This window comes from Coffea eugenioides, chromosome 6 (genome assembly GCF_003713205.1).
Source record: "Coffea eugenioides isolate CCC68of chromosome 6, Ceug_1.0, whole genome shotgun sequence".
Classification (NCBI taxonomy): domain Eukaryota; kingdom Viridiplantae; phylum Streptophyta; class Magnoliopsida; order Gentianales; family Rubiaceae; genus Coffea; species Coffea eugenioides.
In genome coordinates, this window is record NC_040040.1 from 43,975,258 (window position 1) to 44,000,321 (window position 25,064).

At 36.5% G+C, this 25,064-nt stretch overlaps 3 protein-coding genes across 3 annotated transcripts; all 3 read right to left on the reverse strand.

Annotated features, from left to right (window-relative positions):
• Positions 1-8,696: 8,696 nt before the first annotated feature.
• Positions 8,697-11,482, reverse strand: LOC113774208. Its single transcript, XM_027318769.1, has 11 exons — positions 11,277-11,482; positions 10,986-11,130; positions 10,614-10,884; positions 10,434-10,530; positions 10,204-10,332; positions 9,993-10,049; positions 9,723-9,852; positions 9,490-9,641; positions 9,258-9,378; positions 8,977-9,169; positions 8,697-8,821 (listed from the first exon to the last, which is right to left on the reverse strand). The coding sequence occupies exons 1-11, from the start codon at positions 11,480-11,482 to the stop codon at positions 8,697-8,699; spliced, it is 1,626 nt and encodes a 541-aa protein (XP_027174570.1).
• Positions 11,479-12,416, reverse strand: LOC113774209. The gene is made up of 2 exons (XM_027318770.1): positions 12,058-12,416; positions 11,479-11,890 (listed from the first exon to the last, which is right to left on the reverse strand). The coding sequence occupies exons 1-2, from the start codon at positions 12,414-12,416 to the stop codon at positions 11,479-11,481; spliced, it is 771 nt and encodes a 256-aa protein (XP_027174571.1).
• A 69-nt stretch (positions 12,417-12,485) lies between these two features.
• On the reverse strand, positions 12,486-21,434 carry LOC113774211. The gene is made up of 6 exons (XM_027318771.1): positions 21,295-21,434; positions 17,139-17,235; positions 16,885-16,982; positions 16,143-16,810; positions 14,784-15,875; positions 12,486-14,683 (listed from the first exon to the last, which is right to left on the reverse strand). The coding sequence occupies exons 1-6, from the start codon at positions 21,432-21,434 to the stop codon at positions 12,486-12,488; spliced, it is 4,293 nt and encodes a 1,430-aa protein (XP_027174572.1).
• Positions 21,435-25,064: the final 3,630 nt, after the last annotated feature.

The following is a 25,064-nucleotide window of genomic DNA, read 5'->3' on the forward strand; positions in this document are numbered from 1 at the left end:
TCAGCCAAAGATGTTTTACAAAAAGATGTCAAAAATCTTGCCTTTAAACAAATCTTTGCAAGATGGCAAGCAATTTTATCAATATTTGATTTTGACATTGAATACTTTAAAGGGTCTTCAAATTCTATTTTTGATTATCTAACTTGTGAATTCTTATAGGGAAAATAAGATGCCCAAAAAAAAAAGCAACAGGAGAAACCCCCAGACAAACCAGGGCCCTCTTCTCAAACAACCAAACAAGACTTTTCAAGTTCTTTCAGTTCATCCCAAACAGAAAAGAAATCATCTTCTTCAAACTTACCTCCAAACAGATTTCAAATTTTCTTTTCTTCTCAACCCATATCCATAGCCTCTCCTAAAACATGGGTTGATATAGCTGAACAAGGAGATGAAAAACAAATATACTTTGAATGCCTCAAACAATGGGCTGAATAGCAAGGATATCAGTCTGAATCACCAGGGTATCCTATTTGGGATACACCAAATCATCTCAAAATAACCTTAACTCAAAATATGAAACCCAAATCTCTTACCATTCAAGAGCCAAAACCCAAATCACTCACCATTCGAGAACCCAAAAATTTAACCAAGTTTGAACCAAAAACAAGCAAAGCGTCTACCCAACATGTCAAATCAAAAACCCATATCCCTGTGGTCCAGACAGAATTTGACTATTGGTATGATGACCCAAACATATTAGCCCGAACCATTCTTTCAAATACCTATAATTTCATACCACAAACCCTTACAAAGACCTTGGAATATTACAAGCTTATTCTTTCAGATTCAAAATCTTTGATTCTTAAACCTCACCATACAGAGGTAAAAGACAAAGATGGAAACCCAACTAGGAAAAACATCAATAATCATTCCAGTGCTCAAATTCTAAAGGTCATTAAACCCTCATAATGGGGAACAAACTTCAGCAAACCCAAACCTTTTTCCACTATCTTTAATCCCCCAAGTTACACGTATTGGGATTATAAGGTAGTATGGTTTATACCTTTACCTTTCAAAATCAACTAAACCAACATTCATATCTCTTCTATTTCCTAAAAACAAACAAGTATGACTTTCCAGCCTAGTTTGTAGCATGGTGGAAGGTATTAGGACCCAACCTAGAAATCCTTCCCCCAAATATAAAACAAAGCTACGAAATATTCGAAAAAAGGTTTCAACCTCGAAACAATTTCATTCCCACTAGCCTAGATTTCTTCTCAATATTCTTGGTAGCATGGGTTTACCAGTGGAAATATGAGTATATACAACAAACTCAACTTCCACCACTATTGGTTAGACAAGGATGCTCGAAATGGTGGGAAACATTCAATAAAATTTTTATTCAACCTGCAAACATACAGGCATGGTTCCAGAAGAATTCTCAAGCATTAAAATCTGGAGATAATCAAACATGTCAATTCCTACAGCCAAAATCTGTATTAGCAGCCGAACTGGGTATTTATAGCAAAATTTTCGTGTTGCTATAGTACCCGCTACAGTGATTTTTACTGTTTGTTACAGTGTACAATACCGCTACAGTGCATCGTTTGTTTTTTGTTGCCTATTTACACAGTAACTTGCCAGACTGCTACAGTGCTTCCTGTGTTACAGTAAGAATGATTTTTTCTGAATTTTGTTCCGATTGAACTAGCTTGAATGTCTGTAGAAGCATTTGTTCAATAAATCATTGCTGATAATTCTTCTGATGTTTCTTTGATCCATTCCTTGCAATGATGTGTATTGACTCCTTGTTTTTCAAGTAGGTATTTGTTGATAACCATCCTTTGGATATTTCTTCTTCGCATGAAGCATTGTTCTTTTAATGTTTGTACCGAATAGCTTGAGTTTACTGCCCCGATATGATTGTATCTGTGTGTATTGTAGCAAGAGATTCTTTCACCAGTATCCTTGTTAAAGTATATGATGTCAAAGTTTCTGATTCTAGATTCTTTTTTTTTCATTTTCAAGATAGTGATATTCCGTCTAGAGGTGTGAAAAAGTGTCATCTCTGAGTTTGATCTGGAAGGATTGAGTAGTAGGATCTTCAGGAATTAGAAATGGATTTTCATCTTCTTCAGTTTCTTGAATCCAGTTTATTATTGAAGTCACGTCAATTGCTTGGAATTGAGATTGTTTCATTAGGTACCCAATTTGAAGTAGCTTCTGCAAGTATTTAGTTTGAGGATGATTCCTTAGGGATCCACTCCCAATTCTAATTTGATGATGTTTGGCGGTCATTAGTTTGATTGCTGGATATTTCTCCATGGGAGGTTTGTTCCCAAGTAGAGTATCCATCGAAGAGACAGTTTTTCTCTTCTAAATTGTATGATGATAAGCTATCTTCACCTGCCATGTTTCTGCACAAAGAGATAGTTAGTTTAAAGAGTATAGGATTAAAAAGTTGGGATATTATCCCTTTGTAGATAATTTGGAAAGGAGTCAATTGATTGAGAAATGATGCTCTTAAAATGATATGGTTAGTCAGATACTTGGTGAAAAAGAAGGTATCTGAGAATTGGTTTTGGAAATTTGAATTTGATATCAAATTTAGGATTATTGGTTATTCTAAAGAATTCTAAAAGTTGGATTAGAATAAGATTTTCAGAAATATAGTTTTGGTCTGACCCTGTATCAACTAGGGCTTTTGTTTCGATTACATAATTACCAATAATTAGTAATCGTATTTGGATTGAATATAACTAAGAATTGTTATTCAGACCCACAAGGTTAGTTCTTTTTTGAGGGTTTTGAAAGACTACTGATTGAATAGGGAATTTTTCAAGAATTTCTGACAAATAATAGTTTGGTTTAGGAATTTTGTCTTTTTCTGGAATATCAGAAAGAAGGCTTGTGCTTAAAAGATTTGAAACTTGGTTTAGGCAAGGTTGTTTGTCCACTGTTTCAAGAATAATGTCGAGAGAAAGGTTTTGGTTTTTGATCATATGTCCTTCTTTTTCATCTTCATCATTGATGGTTGGAGAAAAAGATGTTGAAGTATAATGGTCATAATCTTCCTTTTGTCCAGATTTGATAATATCTGATTCGATCAGAGGATTTGACAATTGGGCTGCTAGTGCTAAAATATTGAATTTTTGGTTGAATTTGTAATGTTGGGTTATATATCTAGGTTGATGAGTTTTGAAAATGGATAAGACTGGTTGTTTTGTAGAAGAGAAAGGGTTTTCAAGACTTTCTATAGGTTTGGGTTGTTTGTTGGGCTTTGTATGGTAGCTAGATAGCCCAAACTGTTTGTAAAGGTGTCCAAGATTTATTTCTTGGTGCCGTTCTTCTGTAAGTCGTTTGGAAAGCCAGCCCGCTTGTTAGTTATGTTCATAAGTTGTTTCTTTCCAAGGCTCAATCTTCTTGTATTTGGATCTAAGAAGGCCTTTGAAGAAATCTCTGTTATGAACCTTGTCTCTATCTGACCTTGTTAGGAATATGTAATTTGGGAATAGCTTTGATGAATTCTCTCCTGAATCATCATCAAATATGAATATTTCCAGGATATTGAATATCATTATTTCTGGGAGGATGCCCCTGTCTTATAAATCAGATTCATCCTTGTTGATTGCGACAAGAATATTATGAATAATATTTTTGTCTTCTATGATGAAATGTTTTTCCACCATTCTTTGAATTGCCCAATAAATCCTGTGAATAGGATATGAGTAGCTAACTGTTTGTGACCATATAACATGGCTATTATTGTAAGAAGATTGTATCTTTTTTCGGGCTTCCAAAAACAAATTTTCGGCAGAATATAATTCGTTTAAAATTACCAGCATGTAGGTTCCAAATAGATCTTCGAAATCTATTGTTTGTTTCTTGGCGGCATAAACGATTGCGTCCTTATGATATTTTAAAGAATGCATGCTATAAGTCAAATGATTGTTTGCTTGCGTTCCATTGCCGCAGGTTGCACAGCTGACACAAGCTTGACTGTTTTTAAGTTATGGTGTGGCGTAGTTCACTACCGGTGCAGAATTCAAGGTTTTAGTTTTCAATTGATTCCTGATCCATTGGCGCTTAAATTATTGCTAGCAGAAATATACCGTGCTTGCGCACGGTGAAGAATCAATGTAATGCCCACAATGAGCATCACAGAGCATGAATTTATTAAAGTACTATAATTGGTATTTGCAGTATGATGTGAATAAAGTATGCGGTGCAGGGGATATTAATTAGAAAGGAGATGATTAAGGTAGAATATAACAAAAGTATTTGGCGCACGCTTAGTGTAACAGATTTGTTTAAAAATTCCAGGCAATTAAAGTGAACAGATAACTGCTTGCAGGCAAAAAAATTGGTGTAATTAATAGAATTAAAGATAAAACTGGTATTTTTGGCTGTGTGAAAAGCCTCATAAAGGTGCATATGATATGAGAAAAATAAAACGGTGACAGTCGAGGCTGTAAATTTATTTAAACTTTTTTACAAGAAACAAGCATGGTCCTGGATACAAGAAACGACAATAAAAGCCGGCATTCATATGTTTACTGAACATATAAGGAGGACAACGCCTCTCGCAGAATAAATGTAACAGAAGTTGTCTAAGTTCGACCGGTTGGTGTATCAGAGAAGATGCAGAACTTATTGTACCAAGGAAACAGTTTTTCCACTCCACGTTTGTCGAAGATTAGGACAGTATAGCAGGACTGTGTTTCAGGGACAAATACTAAAGCGTCGCCAAATTGTAGTCGATGTTCAAACTTAAACGTGTTCCAATTAGTTGTAAACTGTCTCCGACGCATTCCAAGAGAGAGTGTCTTGTTTCCAGTTCTTAGTGTGATCAGAGGAGTTTTGTCACCATGTAACAAGAAGGATACAAATTTGGGGACTTTCTGTCGGTCAGGAAAAAAAAATGTATTAGTGGGAAAGAAAGTAATGAATGAAAAAATAAATCAGGAGATAACTAAGGCTCACAAAATTATGCTGGTTTTGCTCAGTGAAGATCTCATAGAATGATAGACCATCAGCGATGTCTTGAACGAAATTTGGTTTCATTGCGGATGCTACTCTGTGACACTGCATTTTCTGTTCTGTGTTTCATAAAAAAAGGTAAGCATACAAAACCGGCAAATAAAAGAAGAACAACGCTAAAATCTGGAACTGTCTAAGCACGAGTAAAACAAACTTTGCAGGATAACATGCTCTGGAGTATCTAACAGATTAGGTAGTGGCTGAATCCAAGGTAAGTAGCCATGCATTTTTGTTGCTGAGTAATGGAGCACGTCGAACAACAAGTTGCCGGAATGTCGAAGGAACATCGTGCCATCTTCACGGATGATATTATTCTCGCAGAAAGCTTGCCATCCTTCTCCAAACCAAGAGTCTAAAATGCTGATTGTCCATGTTCTATATCCTTCTCGAATAGTTATCGTACGTTGGTGGTGTTTGCTTAGAAGCAGCATAAATTCAGTAGGGAAAATCTAATAATATTGAAAACAGTTTGGTTATCATTAAAGAATTGACATTGCATGAGAAAGACTAACTTAGATAGAAGCAAAAGAACCTGCTTAGAAATGTCACTCCTAAAGAAGAAACAGCATTCCATGCTACCAGTAATATTTGGTGGAAGACTGGAGGATCCAACACTTTCAAAGAACTCCATGCTTGCTTGTTAGAACTGTAATAGGCTTTTGAGACTGTAGATTTGAGTAGGTTGTTCTTGTTATATATATATATATATATATAGAGGCCTCATAATAAGAACAGGTAGCATTAATCGGTCAGTGAGAGTAGCTGTTAACCAGTGAATTTATTTATAGTGGTTGAACGAATAGCTGTAGGATATGTAATAAATGGAGCAAGGCAGTCTTGGGAACGGTCAATGTGGTTTGATGTTTGGAGCTAACAGTTAATTCATGGTACATTATTTGAGAAGAAATGAACTGGAAAACGAAAAGCTCTGATAAATATATTGGCAGGCGAAACGCTCTGCTGTTGCTAATCAATGCTACTCTCAAACAGCATGAATGGTAGGGGATGATGTTCAGACATTATAGCGTCCATGGCACTTTAAAAGTAAGTTGAAAAAAGTCATGCAGATTAACAGGTGAAGCTTAACAGTGTGTAGAAATACATAGTTCAGCCGTTATGAATGCTTCAGAGCATTTCAAAGGCACAGCAGCAGCATGACAGATGTGACGGCCCCACCTCCCCCTAAGGCGTACCAGAGGGTTCGGCGGGCCGCCTGCCCAGCTCTCGCCGAGACTCAGTCATTCACTACAATCCTCAAATGAATTACAATATAAATCTCAAATATACATCACATGGTCCACAAATATACATCCAAATCTCCAATAATTACATGTCATAAGCGAAGCGGAAACAATTCCCAATTATACATAAAATGATTCCAAATCCAAATTGTACAAGATATATGCCATCCAATCACGTGAATAAGTACTACAAGCCCTTCCTTCACCTTGAGCCCTGTGGAGGGGAATAAAATATTTTTGGGGTGAGCTAGAAGCTCAGCGAGTAACCAGAAAAATCATTAAACAAATAGGTTTCACAATGTTGCATTTCGATGATTTCGATGATGTCATGATTCAGAGATTAAATGTACGTCTTTTGCTCTCGTGAGCCATTGAAATCATAGTACTTGAACACCCAACGCTCAAATAGATCATTTAACATTAACAGCGAGAGGGAGCCCCTTTTTGAACTCCAGATAAACATGAACATGAACCATAAACAGAGTGGAGACGTTGGTGTCCAGCACAAGACTTTCCCAGAACTCATTGAAGCCAAATCATGTCATGAACTCACATGCAAGCACGCATGATATGCGATCGAGTAAATAATGCAAGAAACATTTCACAAGTACTTTGGAAATAGTTTAGGGTCACTCACCTCCACAGCTCAGAAATCATCCAGCATATAACATTGCCTTGCTCAAATCCAAGTCTTAGATCACAAACTCAATGCAAACAAGTCCCTTCAAAGTTCGGACAGCACTTCCCCTGAATTTGCTAACTTTTCCAGCCATCATGGCTTCATTATTTCCACATTCCAACCCAAAGATACACACACAACAACAAGTTCATCCAATAGCCATTCAGCAAGCTCCAAGTAGTACAAAGACAAGTCAAGCTAGGGAAAAGTCCGGAAATGAAAGTTAAGCTCAAAACCAGAAAAACAGTTTTGACGTCATTTTGCGGTAATGGTGCCAAAAGCACTAAGATGGTCGGATGAAGGTACAAGACCCACCGTTTCGAAGCTAAGAGATAGGGCTACAATATTACAGAAGGTCACTCAACCCAGTTTCGAGTGTAACTAGGTCAAAAATGCAAGATACTACACCAGAATCACAAAAACAGATTCACAGAACGCATTCTAGCGGAAACATCATAACTCAGGCTCTCCAAGTCCAAATCCAGAAATTCCAAAACCATCTGAAAGATAAGAAATAGGGCTAAATTTCATAAGAAGGTCTCAACAACCAATTCGGAAGCAATTCCAGCCAAAACAACCAATTACAGGCGCAATTCTTACATTCGGGTAAAACCAGAACAGCAATAGTAATTTCAACTTTTCTCACTCTACGCTACTCCGATTGACCTGAAATTTTGAAGGCACCTTTAAAATGTCATTACCTACAACTTTTATGTTTTGAGTTAAGGCCAATTAGGCCTCTATATATTACCTAAAAATTCGGACAGAATGTTCCTTCACAAAACCGAATTTTCTGAAATTTCTTCCAAAACAGAAATTGATTGCAATAATCCACTTTTTCCACCTTCTAGAGTCCTTATATACCATTTCCAATCATCATATATAGCCACACAATCATGCTCTTATTAAAACATAAAAATCCCCAAACATAATAAAACTTCATCATTCAACCAAAACTCAAGATTTAATCCATAAAATTGCATCTCATACAACCACTAAGCATGATTTAAGCATCAATTAAAGGAGGAGGGTGGTTCTTCACAACTCACCTTAGCAATACAAGAGATAGAGCAACTAGTCACCTTAGCTTTCCAAACAACTCCACAAAACACCTCAAGATCACTTAGCAAAGAGATTTTATGGAATGATTTGGAGTTTTATTGGTTGGATTTGAAGATTGAGCAAGAAATAGAAGGAAGAAATTGAGAGCTTTTCTTTCTTTCTTGAGCAAGAACATTCGGCCAAGAAGCTTGCAAAATGAAGCTTATTTTGATCAATTTTTGGTATTTATTTGGTAAAGGTAAAGGTAAAGTCAAATGGTCAAAGTCCAAGATTAAATCACAAGGTGACACTTGTCACCTTTTGGTTCAAAACTTATCTTTTTGTCTCTCCAATACAAATATCTTAACACCTTGTAAAATAATATCACTTAATACAAAATTCTAACAAGTTGTCAAAAATATAATGCATTTACCGCACTAGCGGGTCCCACGTCCAAAATACGCTTTTAATTTCTCAAAAACTAACCGATACTAGAAAAATTATTTTAAAACTATTTTTGCCCATAAACTTTATCTGGGGAATTTTTCTAATAAAGAAAATGAAGAAAAGGCGGGCGATTAAATAATATAAACCCTAGAAAATTAAAAAATTTTCGGGTTCTCACACTCATACTTTTCGGGGCGTCACAACAGAGCTAAAAAAATGTTTAGACCTGGTTGCCTTAACAACAAAAAAAGGGACATAGCAGGGAATGCAGCAAAAAACAATACAGCCTGTCTGGAAAGGGAACTATTCTAAACTTGTCTGGTTTTTTTCCTGGGGCTGGCCTGAAGAGATTCAGAATTGAATTGTCCGCTTTCATCAGATGCGTCAAATTTTTGAAGAAGGCAAACTTTAGCTTTGGAAGAAGACGTTCCACCTGTTGAAAAGGAATAACCATACTTGACTAAGTAAGCTGGCTCTTGCATAGAAAAACAAATATGTCTATAGTGCAGATTAAATGTAACAGCACTTCTTATTTATAAAGTTATTCATTCACATGTAAAACAAAGATGATTAAGTAGAGGTTTTAACCTGATGAAGGACAAATGAAGGCCTGTTCACTGGAGTCTGTAACAGAAATGTGTTCATGAGAACCTTCTTTATAGTATATCACTGTGAAGCGCTGCTTTGCATCAGCCAAGGGAACTTGCACAGGCCTAATGTACGCAAGGAATTTTTTCAATCTGAGGTCCTCGTGCAGAGTTTCAAGCGACAACACCATATTCTGTAATGTACAAAACAAAAGAAAATATATATATATACATATACACATTTATATGCATAAGCAGTGGGGTGGCATGGTAAGAGCAAACCTGAAAATAATGGTCCATTGCTTCTTTTGCTGTGAAGGAGAGCAGTTTCTCAGCTAAATCACCAAATAGTGTGGCTGTGACAGTTCCAGTGTCATCAGAGAGGTCAACATCAAATTTGCACCTGTTAAATATGCAAGCTTTATATAAGGAACAATAGAGGAAAAGAAATGATAATATAGTGAGCAATAGCAGCAGAAACGATAAGTAACAAATAAGCAAGTCATGAGCAGACCTTGGTTCAGCCTTGTGCTTTTGTTTACAAGTATTGCACATGAACAAGACACCATAATCCGCAGAAGTGGAACGGAAGCATTTTTCACACCCCATGTACCAAAATTTTTGGAAGATGTGTTCAAATGAGATAGATGCTTTCACCCAGACATTCTAAGAACAAAGCCAGCATATAAATTAGCCAAACTATTTGCAGGTTGAAAACGACTGATCATGTTGCAATCAAGACAGTACCTTGTGTTTTGAGCTGATATTTGATATATCAGTAATTTTTTGATCTGCTTGGCAAGAGATATCAGGATTGTATCGATTGTATGTTCTCTTTTCAACAATGTATGCAAGGTACTTGGCATTTCTACTTGCCCTGTATGCAGGATAGAAAAAGAGTCAGCCAGACAGGGAGAATCTTTTTTTTTATATGAGCCCGGGAGTGAAAAGTACAAGAGGGAAACTAATTATTAAGTATCCCTGATTCTCAAAAAACCGAGAACTTATGAAGTTTACAGGCAACCAGTATTGAAAAGTATAAGAGCAGAACCAGTTCTTGAGTTCCCTTGCTTCCTAGACAGGTGGATTTACAAGGATTGCTGAATCAAACCAAGTAGAAAGAGCTACTCCTATGAAAAAGAAAAGGGTGAGCAACACTGTGATTTGGAAAAAGGCACAGATAGAAAGAAGTTAGACGGCCAAAACATGTAAGCGGCAACTGGTATACGCACCATTATAATTTTGAACCTTGAGCCTTCTACCAATTAGAACAGGATAGGTCTGAATGTCTGAAATAATCTTGGAGCCTTCATTGTCGATAAAAGCATTCCACAAAGATAGCATAAGGGTCTGCAACCTGACATGTTTGAAAAGAGCAAGTGCATAATATTTTTTTTGGAAAAGGCTGCAATCTGTAGCAGTAGATAGTCACTGTATAAAAAAATAGAGGCTTCTTACTCTTCATTAACAATGACAATTTTCTGGACCCTTGCTTCCTTTGAATTAATCATGACCATTTTTTCATCCATCGCAGCAATAACAATTCCCATAATATCTATTAATAAGAGCTTTAAAAATAAGGCTAACATCATATAATAATCAAGGTGATCAGTTATGGTCGAAAAGAAAAACACTCACCAACAGAAATGTCCTTGCGGTCCATGTACTGTGCCAAGTCCCTAAAGCTGGTATATGTAAACTTTGCAGCCATAACATCGTCATCGTCTACAATTTCTTCAATAAGTGTTCGACTGGTGATTATCCACTGCTTTGCTAAATCGGTGGTTCTGAAGGTATCAGGGATCCTTTTCACCTGAGCATTTGAAATAAGGTACTTTTTGTAAACCTCTAATCTGGGGCTCACTATAGCAATATCAGCATTGAAGATGATGCCTTCAACCTTCGAGCCCTGAAAAAGAATCAGTATGATGGAGGACAAATGAGTAGTGCTATTGCAGATAGGATTTTGAGGATAGTTGCTAAGAATAGAAGTTAAATTGCTGTAAGTACCTCAGAATCAATAAAGATAAATTTCTGTTTCCTAGTTGGTGTGCTAAGTGATGAGGTAACTTGCTGTTTTTCCTGGACAGTGATCTTTGCTGTCCACTTCTCCATCCCGACATCAATATCATTGATAGTTAATATAGTGGACATCCTATACACATTAGCAATAATTAACAGTAAATAAGCAAGAACTCTCTGTTTGGAAGGCAAAAGGAAATTAAAAGCTGTGTAATCTATAGCGAACAACATTTAAGTGTCAAGATACCTATGAAGAGAGCAAAAGATCAGCTAGACAACTGCAATATTTCATCAAACACAATATTTCTTGTTTTGCAGTCAGTTTTTACTTCAGCAAAAGTTCCTGGAAGTATGAGAACTTTAACTGCATCAGCAGTTTTTGCTCTAGAGAGTGCAACGTATAATTGGCCATGAGAAAATACAGGTTCCTTCAAATATATACCAACATAGTCAAGAGTTTGGCCTTGAGCCTTGTTAATAGTCATCGCAAAACAAAGGCGAACTGGAAATTGTGGCCTGATGAATGGAATCCCATTCCTTGCAATGGGATTCTGGGAATGAAAATCTTCTTCCCTTTATGCTGACCAAAAGCTATCTCAGCACAGATAGTGTGTCGTCTTAGCTGCCGACAAATAAGTCTTGTGCCATTGCACAATCCTTCAGCTGGATTTAGATTCCTAAGCAAGATCAAGGGACAGTTTTCTTTTAGCACGAGTTTGTGTGGAGGAAGACCCTTTGGATTCTGAGTATTCAAAAAATCCTCATAGTCTGCCTGAAATCTCTGATCAATAGTTCGGTCAGAGCTTGTATAAGTAAAAACCTGTCCAGGAAATCTCTGAATCATCATTTCATTAATGTCTTCAACAAAGGTATTTTTTGGGGTCAGAATACATCTACTGATCATTTCATAAGGATCAGATGAGTAGAGATTCAAATCTGGAAACGTTTAAGCTATCAACCTAGCCGGAAAAGTTTGTGTCAGCAATTTGTGCAAGATAAAAGCAGTAACAGTGATGAAAAAGGGCAGGAGTGTGCAATAAATACAGGAAATATAAAGGACCTGTCAAAAGAATCGTTCATATTATGGAATGGTATGACCATATGACTTGGTAAACATATCTGGTTGTCTGCATCAGCAGGCTCTGCACCTTCGCCGACAGCGAGCAAGAATAGTGAAAAAGCAGGGTCTAAGACAGCCCTCATGTTCTGTGTTAGCTTTATTTTGTGCATCCCAGACCATAACGAAGAATGCAGGAGGCTAGCCTGAATTAACTGGTCCTTAGCAGCCCCCTGAATGACAGGAAGAGTCTGGTGAAAATCGCCGCCAAAAACTACAACCTTGCCTCCAAAAGGTTCGTCAGTTTCCATTAGATCTTTCAGCAATTCTTCAAATGCTTCAATGCTTTGTCTTTTTGCCATCGATGCTTCATCCCATAAGAATAACTTGCATTCAATGATTAATTGTGCCATGCTGCTTTGCTTGCTCAACTAATAGGTTTTATTCTTCGAAAAGTCCAATGGAATTTTAAATCTGGAGTGAGCAGTTCTTCCTCCAGGAAGAAGTGATGCTGCAACTCCTGAAGTCGCTACAGCTATTGCAATATATCCTTGTGATCTAAGAGTCGCAAGAAGAGAACGATATAAAAATGTTTTTCCCGTCCCCCCCGGGCCATCAATGAAAAAGCTCTGGCCTTTGGACGAAAAAACAGTCTGCAATATCAAATCATAAGCATGCGCTTGTTCTGAATTTAACCTTGAAGCTATTAAGAGATCTTTCGGTGACACCACAATATTCCTTTCATTGTCCACTTCTTTAGTCATGCTTTCATGACAGCTAAGAGTAACAGAATCTACAACCAACTTGTAGTCACTGATATGCCTCCCCATATGCTGGAGTGATTTGTTAATATCTAACAGGACCTTCTGCCTTATTTCAGCATGTGAACAATGACTTCGTTCCTGCGCGCGTTCAAAGTCTCTAGAAAGCTCTAGTTCAAATTTTTCCCACAAAAGACTTGGATTTGCTGGTACACAATGCAACAGCAAAGTAGCAAATAAAAATCTAAGCGAAGAAGGCATCTGAAAGCCAGCAGCTTCTTCAAGTGTTGCCTCAATGTAAGAATCAGATTCTAAGAGGCCAAACTCTAAAGCAGCCTCTCTAAATGAATTCAGTTTACATCCATTAACTGTTAACAAGTCATCAAAGGATGTAGGAGCGCGAACATGCGAGAGAAGAAGTCTTAAATAATACCTATCACCTTCGTTTGGTTTAACAGTGACTAACCTGCCAATTACCTTTTGCTTGCTTCTTTCTGTCCAGTTTTTTTTAGAAGGCGTCCACACAAAGTGCTGAGCAAAATCTGTGTACAAGCATCTGAGATGCTGAGCTTTCTTGTTTACACGGTTCATTCTAAAGAACTCAGTTAACATAGTTTTTGAGAAATCAATTTTTTTTAGGAGCTGCGAAAGGTCAGAATCCTGATTAAATGAAACATATTGGTGACCAGGAAGATGAACCTGAAGACTGTAAACAGCAGGGGTCATTTCATTCAAGCGGAATGCATAAATTCGCCACAAAGCTTCCGGAGGGGAAACCCATCGACCTCGCTGAAACTCCTTGATCTCATCAACATCTTGAGGTGTTTCATCAGCTATGATGTGGAAGTTTACAAGATCATGGCCTTTAAATATGTATTTGTATAAATACTTAACTAACTTGATAGTTGAACAGATTTCCCTGTTGATGTGGCAATCAATCAAAGCTAGCAAGTATGGAGTATATGGGATGATCCACCTATTATCCAAATCATAGCCTTTGACTCTGATTTGTTTGCCATCATTTCGTCTGCGATAGTTTGGATAGCTATCCTCACCGTGAGTCGTATGTTCAGAATACCCTTTTGGATAGTGATTTTTACAAACACCGTTCTTCGTACAAGGGCTGTTTTTGTTCATTTTTCCACAAGGCCCATGTATCATGTGCCTTACAACAAGAGAATAAAGATGAGGATGTTCTTTGCGATTAGGCAACTCAGCAGATACAATTTTATCATAGGCTTCTGGATTCAGAGGCTTAAACTGTGGTTTCAATATAAGCAGTAGGTGAGCATGAGGAAAGCCTCTTTTTTGGAATTCAATAACATAAACATAGGCTGCAACGTCTCCAAAAAGTTTCTTTGTAACTAACTCTGTTTTCAGCAGTTCAAACTTTGCCCTGAACACCCTAGCTAAAAGATCGGGTCTGTCTTGAGGTTTCTCTTTGTACTTTAAATGTTCCTGAATTTCTGGCCACAGTGGATTGCATGTCATGGTCAAGAAAATGTCAGGCTTTCCATATTTTTGCATTAAAGCCATTGCATCAAGATACCTACGCCTCATTTCTCGCGGTCCTCCAAGAAACGAAGCCGGTAAATATATCCACCGGCCAACTCTAGCACCTGATGTTTGGCCTAAAGAGACACTATCCATTATTCCTTGAAGAGCTTCAGTCCGAATGGTATTTTGTTTCTGTCTGTGAAAATCAAGCCTAGATGTCTCTATTTTAACATAGATATCAACGACATATTGCTGTAACAGTCTCAGGGCATGTAACAACATGGAGTCATCGTTACTCCTCATCTGAAACTTATAACAGTAGTATTCCCTAGCAGTGACATTAGTTTTCTGTTTCTTGCCACGATCAGCGGCTGGAAAAAATGCAACAACGTATTAATGGTATGAAGCAAAAAAAAACTATTGTTGCTGAAAAGTATAACAATGCTTTGAAGATCATAAGTACGAACTTGCCTCTCTGTTCAAGAGCAATCAAATCAGATGGACTGCTAATAGATGTTGGATCAATAGGAATATCATCCTCACAGACAGGACGGGATCGTTTTCTATTTTCGCACGTAATCCTTTGAATTCCATGGTGCCATCCAGATTCACCACGAGGAAATAATAAAGGGTATTGCAAAGAGTCATAGCAAGCATAATAATGCTTAATCACATGATTCTGATCGGAATGACTATAAACCTGAATATGGACTGACTTATCAACTGATTCATCATCAGTTTCGTTCCATATAGCAGCAACCTGAGAAGCTGATGGAAGATTATATGTACGCTGATCAAGAGCAGGATTGCAATTAAGAACAATTCTATGGTGTTGAAGATCAGGAACATGACGCAAATCCCTAAAGAATCTAGCATAAGGATTGGCAGCTAGAATGCGCATGAGCAATTTAAGGGTACTTTCGCGCAGTCGAGAGGAACCATCAAGCCTCCTTGCAAGTTCCTCATCGGTATCAAAAAAGTACAACTGAATACCAGATGGTCTACGACGCTGCGATACCAAACTATCAAGGAAGTGATATACTTGACCCTGCACTCGAAACGTATAGACACCGTGCTTATTTTTTGTTAGTTCTGGATCATATTTTGCAGCAAAAGTAGTGAAAGAAACATTGTTATTGTATGTGCGAGCGTTCTTCCTGAAATGTTCATACTCTTCATCATCACCGATAAAGAGGCGGCGAAGATCGTAAGGCATCGGTGCAGTGACCAGCGAAACTTCGCCTCCTGAACAGCAGAAATTAGGAGGTTCTAAATGGAACCGTATAGCTCCACAGTGCTGACAGTTTGGAGACTCAATGAGAACCATAGAATGGTCAGGAATCCTTTCTAAACGAGGGAGAATAGCGGTCCTAGATATTCGCTGCTGACCTGGAACAAAGGGCACTTGTTGATTTTTTTGTTCCATGGATAAGCTGGACATGAACAAAGTGGGGAAAGATAATGATAAAAGGATGTAACTTGACACAATTAGAATGCAACCTGAGCTGCATGTTTTTGTGGACACCGAAGGACGTTGGACAGCGCTAAAGTTAGGTGCATTTCCTGTTGAGTGAAAATGAGCTAAGCATTCAAAAAGAAGTCAAGAAGACTGGGAGAGATTGTAGCAATAAGGAATGGGTAATGTGAATGCAGAGTATGAAGACAAAACAGGCAGATAGACAATAGGAGCTGCTAGAAATGGCAAAGTAGAAGGGAAAAAGAAGAAGCTTAATAGATTCATTGGTAACAGCTATACGGAAGAGAAGACAGGAAAAATGATCAGCAAAGTGTAGCAAGACTGCAAAGGCGAAAAATAAACGTAAGGGCTACCTTGCTGAACAGTAGACGGAAGGGAACTTGCAATAACAGAAGAGGAAGCATGATTTTCAAATTCCAGTGAAGCATTTGTAGAGGGCAGCAGGTGAGGTAGGCGAGCACATGGTAACACGTTCTCTGGATGAACGGCAAAAGCATATGAAGCTGTACGGGCTGAATCTTGATTGTTCAGAAGATCAGCATTTTGATTTGAAAAAGCGTGCACAGAAGCACCTGGAATAGTAATGGACAGGCCTACGGGATCTAACGGAGTTGTTTGAGTGGAATCTGGACATTGTCTCTTAGAAGGGCCAAGTTTTAGAACGCATTCAGAGGCAGAATGGGGCATATGTCTTTTCTTTGAAGCATTAGCTTCCCTCCGACGGCGTAAAAGATCATCTTTTTTAGCCTGGGGCATTTGTACATAGCGACGCGCGCTAGCTGCCCGCTGACAGCGTAAAAGTTCTGCCTTCCTTTCTCGGGGCATCTCTGCATAACGTTGGCGGCGTTTTGCATTTCTATCCATGATACGGTACGTGACGAGACTTGTAAGAGGACAACAGAAACAGGGTACAGGTATTGCCAACGGCAAAGTAGGCAAATTAGACAGGAAGTAAATGCAAAAGAAGTTAAAGTGGCAAACACAGAGAATGGAGAACAAAGCAGCTAGCAATTGTTGTTGTCTGATAAAAGGAGAAGAACAGAGTTCAGCGGATCAGCAAACATAAACGCTCAGTTACAAAAAAATGTAAAGTACTTTTGGCCGAAGCAATGAAAATAAGCAGCAATTTGTAGAAAGCAGAAGCCAGAGGAAATGAAGAGGGGCACGAAAAGATAGCAGCGGATGACAAAAAGCTGCAAAGCATACAAACAGTAATAGCATGAAAGCGAAAATGCACAAGAAAGCATACGAAACATACAGAACAGTGGCAATGCTTCTAAAAGGAGAAGAACAGAGTTCAATGGATCAGTGAACATAACGGCTCAAGCATAATAAAAAAGGTTAAGTACCTTCTTTGCTGAAGCAGGAAAAGAAGTAGCAACTTGGAGCAAGCAGAACCTGGAGGTAATCACCAGGGCCATAGAAATAGCAAAAAATGTCAGAAATCTACAAAGTGCAGAAACAATAATAGCATGAAAACGAAGATGATCAAGACGGCATACGAAACATGTACAACAGAGGCAATGTTTCAGCAGGAAAGTCGGCAAAAAAGGAACAGAGGCAACCTAAAAAATGGGGTGCAAGCGAAAGTAAGAAGTGAAGGCAAAACAATAAGAGACAGCAATGGAGTGAGAATGAAAATGAAAACGATAGAACAAATAGAAGCGTAAAGCAACAAAGAATGCAAGACGAATAATAATACCACAGTCAGGCAGAATAAAGCAGTAAGCATGCTGAGTAGAAAAATATGGGGGAAAAATAAGCAGAAAGATATGGGGGGGGAAATAAGGCAAAGGGAAGAAGGGCAAAGATTATTACAAGAATAAGGATACGGAATTCGGAGCAAAACTTACAGCAGATGCAATAGGGAACAACGTTAAAACAGCAAGAAAGCTGACCGAAGAAAGGCGCACAAGAAACAGAGGGAAGGGAAAGCGCGACAAAGAAGAAGCGGAAGCAATGCACAAAACGAAGTAAAAAAAGTAGGAAAGCAGGTTGAAACGAAAGGGGAAGAAATTAAAATGATTACCTTGCTGCTCTTGCATGCATGAGAACCCGGGAAAGCATGTCTAAAGACGTGCAAATTGTGCATGGAGACGCCCAAAATTAATGGATTGTAGGCTGCGTATGCTTAGAGACGAATCCGCGGACCAATGGAAGAGAAGGGCAAGGCGTCTGCTCATAATGGCTTGATTATAAATTTTTTGTTTTTCTTAGTCGGCCAGTCTAGCATTAGTATTAGCAGCATAATAATAAGTGCTATTATTATTATGATTAATAATAATTGAATAACAGCATAGATAACACATGAATAAGAATAATTCAATTACAATGTAGATAAGACAGATAACACAAGGAAATTTAAAAAATGGAGAGGCGGAAAAACAAGTAAATATTGGAAAGTTATAATGGAAAAGGAAAGTTTAATGAAAAAGTTATAATGAAAAAGCGAAAAAAAGACAGTGAGGTAGTGATAAGAATAGAATAGGTAAGATTAAATACTGGACAAAGGAAAAGTTTGAGTTGACTAAATGTTTATTTTAAAGAAGGAGAGTAAAAAAGTAGCATAGTTAGTATATAAAAAAAAGCAAATATTGGAAAGCGAAATAAAATATAAAAAAGAGTATAAAATTAATATATCTAAAAAAGATTCAGACTAAAAGATTTAGACTAAAACAGAAGATAGGTATATAATATAATATATAATAATAATAATAATAATAACGTATAATATAAAAAAAAAGAAAGAAGAAGTGGAAAAAAACAGCATGAGTATTAAAAAGAAGGAAATAATGGATAGTGACCAATTTGAGCTAAGGTGGGAAAAAGAGTTATAATGCAAAAGCGAAAAAAAGAAAGTGAGGTAGTGATAAGAATAGATTACGTAAGATTAAATAGGGGACAAAGGAAAAATTTTAGTTGACTAAATGTTTATTTTAAAGGAGGAGAGAAAAAAAGGCAGCATGGGTAGTATATAAAAGAAGCAAATACTGGAAAGTGAAATAAAATATAAAAAAAGAGTATAAAATTAATATATCTACAAAAGATTTAGACTAAAATAGAAGATAGGTATATAATATAATATATAATATATAATAATAATAATAATAATAATAATGCATAATATAAAAAAACAAAGAAGAAGCGGAAAAAAAACAGCATGAGTATTAAAAAAAAAGAAGGAAATAATGGATAGTGACCAACTTGAGCTGAGGTGGGAAAAAAAAATAGAGAAGAGAAAAAAGATAGGTGGTGCATGAATGATGGAGAAGCAAAAAGGAAACAACCCATATTTGCAATGGGATCTGCAGGGGCACGTGATTTGCACTGGGGTAGAGGACGAAAGACCACCAACAATCCAAGCAGCATTCCCACTTTATATAATGTTCTTTATATACAATACTTCCAAAGTTAATGAAGAACAGGAATAAGTTTGGAAAAATATTTCTATATTTCTCAATCATTTATAACTATACAACGCTTAACTTGTAAGTTTACAATGAAATAAGATACAATGAATTTAGACCAATTTAAATTAGTAACTAATCTAATCTAATCTTTGATTGAACTATTTTGAAATTCAAAAGATATTTTATAAATGTGTAACTCAATCCAACACTCCCCTTCAAATTGGTATATTGATGTCCCGGATGCTCAACTTGTCTAAGTTATAGAAGTTTTCAATTGGCACAGCCTTAGTATATTTGTCCAACTGACCTTCAGATATCATGAATGAAAATCGTATCACCTTATTTTCATAGTTTTATTTGATAAATTACCAATCTATTTTGATGTGTTTGGTGCATCATATTGAATTGGATTATGACTGACGAGCGTGGGGTATACATATAACAATTAACTCATTCCACAGTCAAAGTAGTTCATGAATACCTTTAGTCATTTCTCTGAACTTGGTTTTCTGCACTGAAAAAACCACCATCTTTTCTCTTTTACTTTTCCAATCAACAAGATTACCTCAAATAAAAGAGAAGTAAAAGGGACTAAGTCCTTTTTTGGGTTGTAGGTTGGGGGTTCGAACCCCACCTGTAATGAAAAAAAATTCAAAGGAGGTGTCAGAGCACCCATTTGGTCTAGTCAGGTTCTGATACCTACTAGTCTCTTATACACAATCTCTTTAGGCTCCCCTTCCTGTAGATTAGGATAGAATAGGTTATAGAAATATTATCGTTGTCCAAAAAAAAACTCAGAGTTGACTTTTGATCAGAAATGATTATTCTCAAAGAACAAGATCCCTTTATCTTGTGAGGACTTTAGGTAATGAAGGTTATGACCACTTGCTTTCTTGTGCCAATTTCTAAGAGAATGCATGAATTGGTTGGCTACTTTGATAGTTTAGGCAATATCAAGATGTCTACTTGATCTGAATATTCTCTAAGTCTGTGATTCTAGATAATTGGTGTGTGAGTCGGCTTGCAATCTAGTAATCCAACTTCTGTGGAGAGATCAAGTACATACTTTATTTGAAATAGGAAGATACCTTATGTTGATCTCGCCACTTCAATTCTCCAAAAGAAATATTTAAGACTCTCCAAATTCTTCATTTCAAATTCATATGTTAATCGATCTTGAAGCTTAGAAATCTCTTTTGCATTCTCACCTATAATAATCACATCATCGAAATAAATTATTAAACCTGTCACTTTTCCAAATTGATTCGTCAAGAATAAAGTGTGGTTTGCATTATTTTGTTGAAACTCAAATTTCTTCATAGTCAAAATAAATTAGCCAAACGAAACATGTAGAATTGCTTCGATCCAGAAAGAGCTTTTTGTAACTTACATATCGTATTTCTGTCTAGAGAAATAATGTATTCTGGTAGAATATCCATATACACCACCTCTTCAAAATCATTATGGAAGAAGATATTCTTTACATTAAAATGAATAGCCAATCTAAATTGACTACAAGAGACAATAAAACTTCGACCGTATATAGTTTTGCCACCAGTAAGAAAGTCACCAAGTAATTGATGCCATAGTTCTATGTGCACCTTATTGGCACAAGCCGAGCGTTATATCCTTCGATAGATCATCAACCTTGTATATCACTAAGAAAACCCGATTACATCCCATAATTTCTTTCCCTACAGTAGTGTAACTAAGGTTCATATTTTATTCTACAGTAGTGCCAACATTGCATCTTCAATAGTTTGAGTTTGAGGATGATAATTTTAGATACAATCCAAAAACAGAATACAAACCTAACACAAAATTAATCAGTTTTAGTTGAAAATTTATGGGTTTGGTTCAAAATTGGGTTGGACCCAATTGATCCAAAAAAGAATAGGTTGAATTAGGTCAATCACGAGTTTATCTGATTACCCATTTATGAATTAAATAATTTAATAAGTATACAAAATTAAAAATATTCCATTTTCTTCCCAATTTCCCTAATCACTATTGCCCTAATCAGCTTCCCTTTCTCACTTTCGTTTTCATGCTACACCCTTATTCCCTTATTTTCTCTTCAATAATAATTTCTCACCTGCTGTTGGTAGTTGACAGCCCCTCTGTCACCTTTGTTTCTCTCTCGCCATCACTATCACCACTCATCATAGTACTTACCACCTCTTTTTTCAGTTTTTCTTTCCTTCTTCTCCGGAGTCCAGACAAAGAGGTGGCCATTCTTGCTTCAAGCCTTAGCTTCTAAAGCCCCTTTCCACCCCTCCTACCCTCTCTTAAACATTAAAGGACTCCAGAATCTAGATCGACTCTAGATCGAAGAAGGTACTCAAATATTAACTACATAATTATGTATTTATGTGTTTTTCATCTTTATCCTAATTTTTATCTTGAGTGATGTATGAGTAGACAAGCTTAGTTAGTGTCTCTACCTAACTTTTGTAATTTTAATCACTATAATTTTATTCTCCTATAAAAGGGAATAGAGGAACTATACACTTGATGTCATCCATCTAGGGTTTGGTTACTCTTGCGAAAGTGAAACCAATGCTCCAAATTTTGCCATGACTTATTCCTGGTAAACTAAATTCTGGAGTTACCATAATTAGTGTCTTGAATTGTTGCTTGTTCATTATTGGGTTATTTTGATGGATGAATAATGAATTCGTGACAGGTGTCGGGTCTATACAATAATAAATTCTTACTCATAAGAATATTTATTCGAGTATAATAGTATGTAAGGTCGTCTTCACTGGGATTAGGGGAAAATTTGTCTCTTTCCAAGTAAAAACTAACTTGGGGGGTTTTGAAAAATTCAAATTAAACTAAACAAACTACTTAAATAAGAATTGGCAAATGAAAGAGAATTAAAATTAAATCAACAATATGGAAGTTCTAGCCAAGGAAATAGCTTTGAAAGTGGTTCACACAATTGATCATCGATGCAATAAATATTTTATCTATTCGTTAATAAACAGGTTATAGTTGCCAAATAAGCGATGACAATCAACTTTTCCTTACCATCTCGATAGTTAAGGTATGTCTGTTAACTACTTCACCAACCAAGAAATAACCCTAAGTAAACCCGTAGAATGTAATTTCTTAATTGCATTAGAAACTAGAAAAGCCTTATTCTAATCAATAAACACACTACCAAGGTTTATTTAAACTAGATCATATGTTTCCCTAACACGAAACCAATCACGCTAGTCGCCACTAATTTAAGACAATTAAACAATTATGGATTTAACTGTCCTAACTGGCATTAGTTTGTCAAGTTGATTTAAATATCGGGGCCCCTTAATATTCAAACAACAAAACAACCATGAGAAGTTAAATCAGAAAACATACGAATACTAATGAATAAAAGAAATTAATAAAAATAATTAGATCTCACAAATGTAGTTGAACCAAATCCTTGATTATTTCTCGGTTAGAAAAGAGAGATTTAGTTGTGCATTGCCGGCAAAAAGCCAAGCAATTCCATTGAGTTCATTCGCATTGGTGTTTTTCAACGGAAAAGACGAAAGAAAAGAAAGAACCAAGGGGCCATCTTCTTTCCCCGCAAAGAGTCCCGACCCTCCAAATTGTTCCTGACCGAAGTATTAATTAAACGGGAATCTGGCTTTTTCTCTTTTCGTTTCCTACTTCGTCTCAACTTCCGCTAATAACATATATTTCCTAATTAAAAGAAAGAAACTACAAAAGATAATATCTCATGTTTCCTAATTCAATACTAGTACTAATAAAGATAATTAAAATTTTTCAAATTCAATCAAAGGCTGACCATAGCGAGTTCGAACTAGGAAATTCCACCCACAGCAAAATCCTGAGTTCCTTGAACTTAGATACGAGTCTCGAACGTGCCACCACCAAATTACTTCTTAATGTGCTGGAAAATCGTCCTTTTTAGTCATGTTTTGTCCACTTTCCTACACTTAGCATCATTAACCAAATATCAATAGAATCTATCAATTAAAATAATATTTGGCTAAAATTAAGGGAGAAATAATCATAAATTAAATAGCAATTTTGCACCCTATCAATTCCACCACATTTAAACCATGCTTGTCCTCAAGCATGAGAATAGTCAATTAAGCAACTACGCTCAAATAATGGCTATCACCTAAATCATCCATCACCAAGATACAATCAAAACACACTTCAAGTATTAGTAGCTAAGTTCCAAGAAATATCTCTATAATTAGCTTTTAAAATGAGAAACTCTTCCAAATTTTGACTAACTAATCTAAGAAGATAGAATGTTCAACCAGTATTCCTCAGCAAATGATTCAACTATTAAACAAAATCTCAATATTAAAACTCCTAGATCAGCAGGCTAACATAATCAAGCACATGCACATTTTTCACTTTTTCACAACTTTTTTTTAAAAAATATCTCCATACTTGAGCTCACTTTTTTTCTTTTTTTGTCCAGGGAAAAAGCTTAGCTCTTAGCCATTCAAGCTTTTTTACACGAACTCCGACATTTGTCATATGAAGGAACCCGGTTACTCAGTTTTTCATCACTTTGGAACTGCATACTCATAGCTATCGTCACTTTTTGACGCAAAAGTCGACACTTGTGGTGAAGATCTCTGATTATTAGGCAACGATAACTAGTAGAGTATAGCCAAACATTATTCATATAAGCACAAAAAATAAAATTTAAAATCACAAGCCCACTTCCTTTTTCAAATATGGAGAACTAAGATTAATAGTTGACCAATTTACATGACAAATGCGAGAAAAAATATTTTCAGTGTCTAGAAAAGTTAGCCAAAAATTGCAAAAGTCACAAAAATCTCAAATATTACAGGCTTAGACCTAACCATGTCATAGTTGACCCATTAGAGTATAAAACCTTAGCAATGGTACAATTTGAGACAACTAACCATTGATTATCAGGGATAACCACAAAAAATGCACACGAACTGGCAAAAATTGGATAAATTTCGAAAAAAAAGTCGAACAAAAAAATGCATACACTTGCACTTTTTCATATACTACTCCCCATACCTTAATTTTACATTGTCTTAAATGTAAAAAATCAAGAACAATAGAAAAGAAAAAAAAAACAAAAAAAAACTTCCCTGATCAATGAGGGGGGCATGGTAGTTATGGGTGAGTGGCAAAATGAGGAGTATAACAGACGGAATGATTGCAGCGCTAACAACAACTGACAAAGGTGAGCGGTGGTGATGATGTCTGAATTTGGATATAATTTCTGATTGGCGATGGCAAGGAGTTCATCATCTGGAATGCAACGGGGAGAGAAAAAGAATGAAAAGAAAGAAAGAGATAAGGGAAAAAGAAAGAAGGAGAATAGTTAGGGTTTCGGTTTTTTTTGCTCCCCCTTTCTAATCTATCATGACTTTTCTAATCTTAGTGCTTCCTATTCGACAAGGGATAGAGAACATACCTGGATCTCCATATTTGGGTGGCAGTTTTCTTTGTAGCACTGCTGATACATTCTCCCCCATCACAACTCTCTCATCGCCTCTCAATTTCTTCTTGTTGATGCACAAGTTCTTAAAAAATTTAGCATATTTTGGCACTTATTTGATTGCATCGTACAAAAGGATATTGATTGCGACCTTCCGAAACGCTTTCAAAATCTTCCTCTCTTTGTTTTGTTTTTTCAATTTCTCAAATCTGCTAGGACGGAGCCAGATTAAGTTTAACTTGATTCATAGGGTTAGGAGTTACCTTAGGAGTTGCTTTGATGAATCCCTCATCTTCCATCTCCTTTTCAATTTGATCCTCACTCTTGTCAATTGGAAATATGAGTTTTGGCCCTTTAATTTCCGTTCCACTTCTGAGGATCATGGCGCTGACGTTCTTTAGATTTAC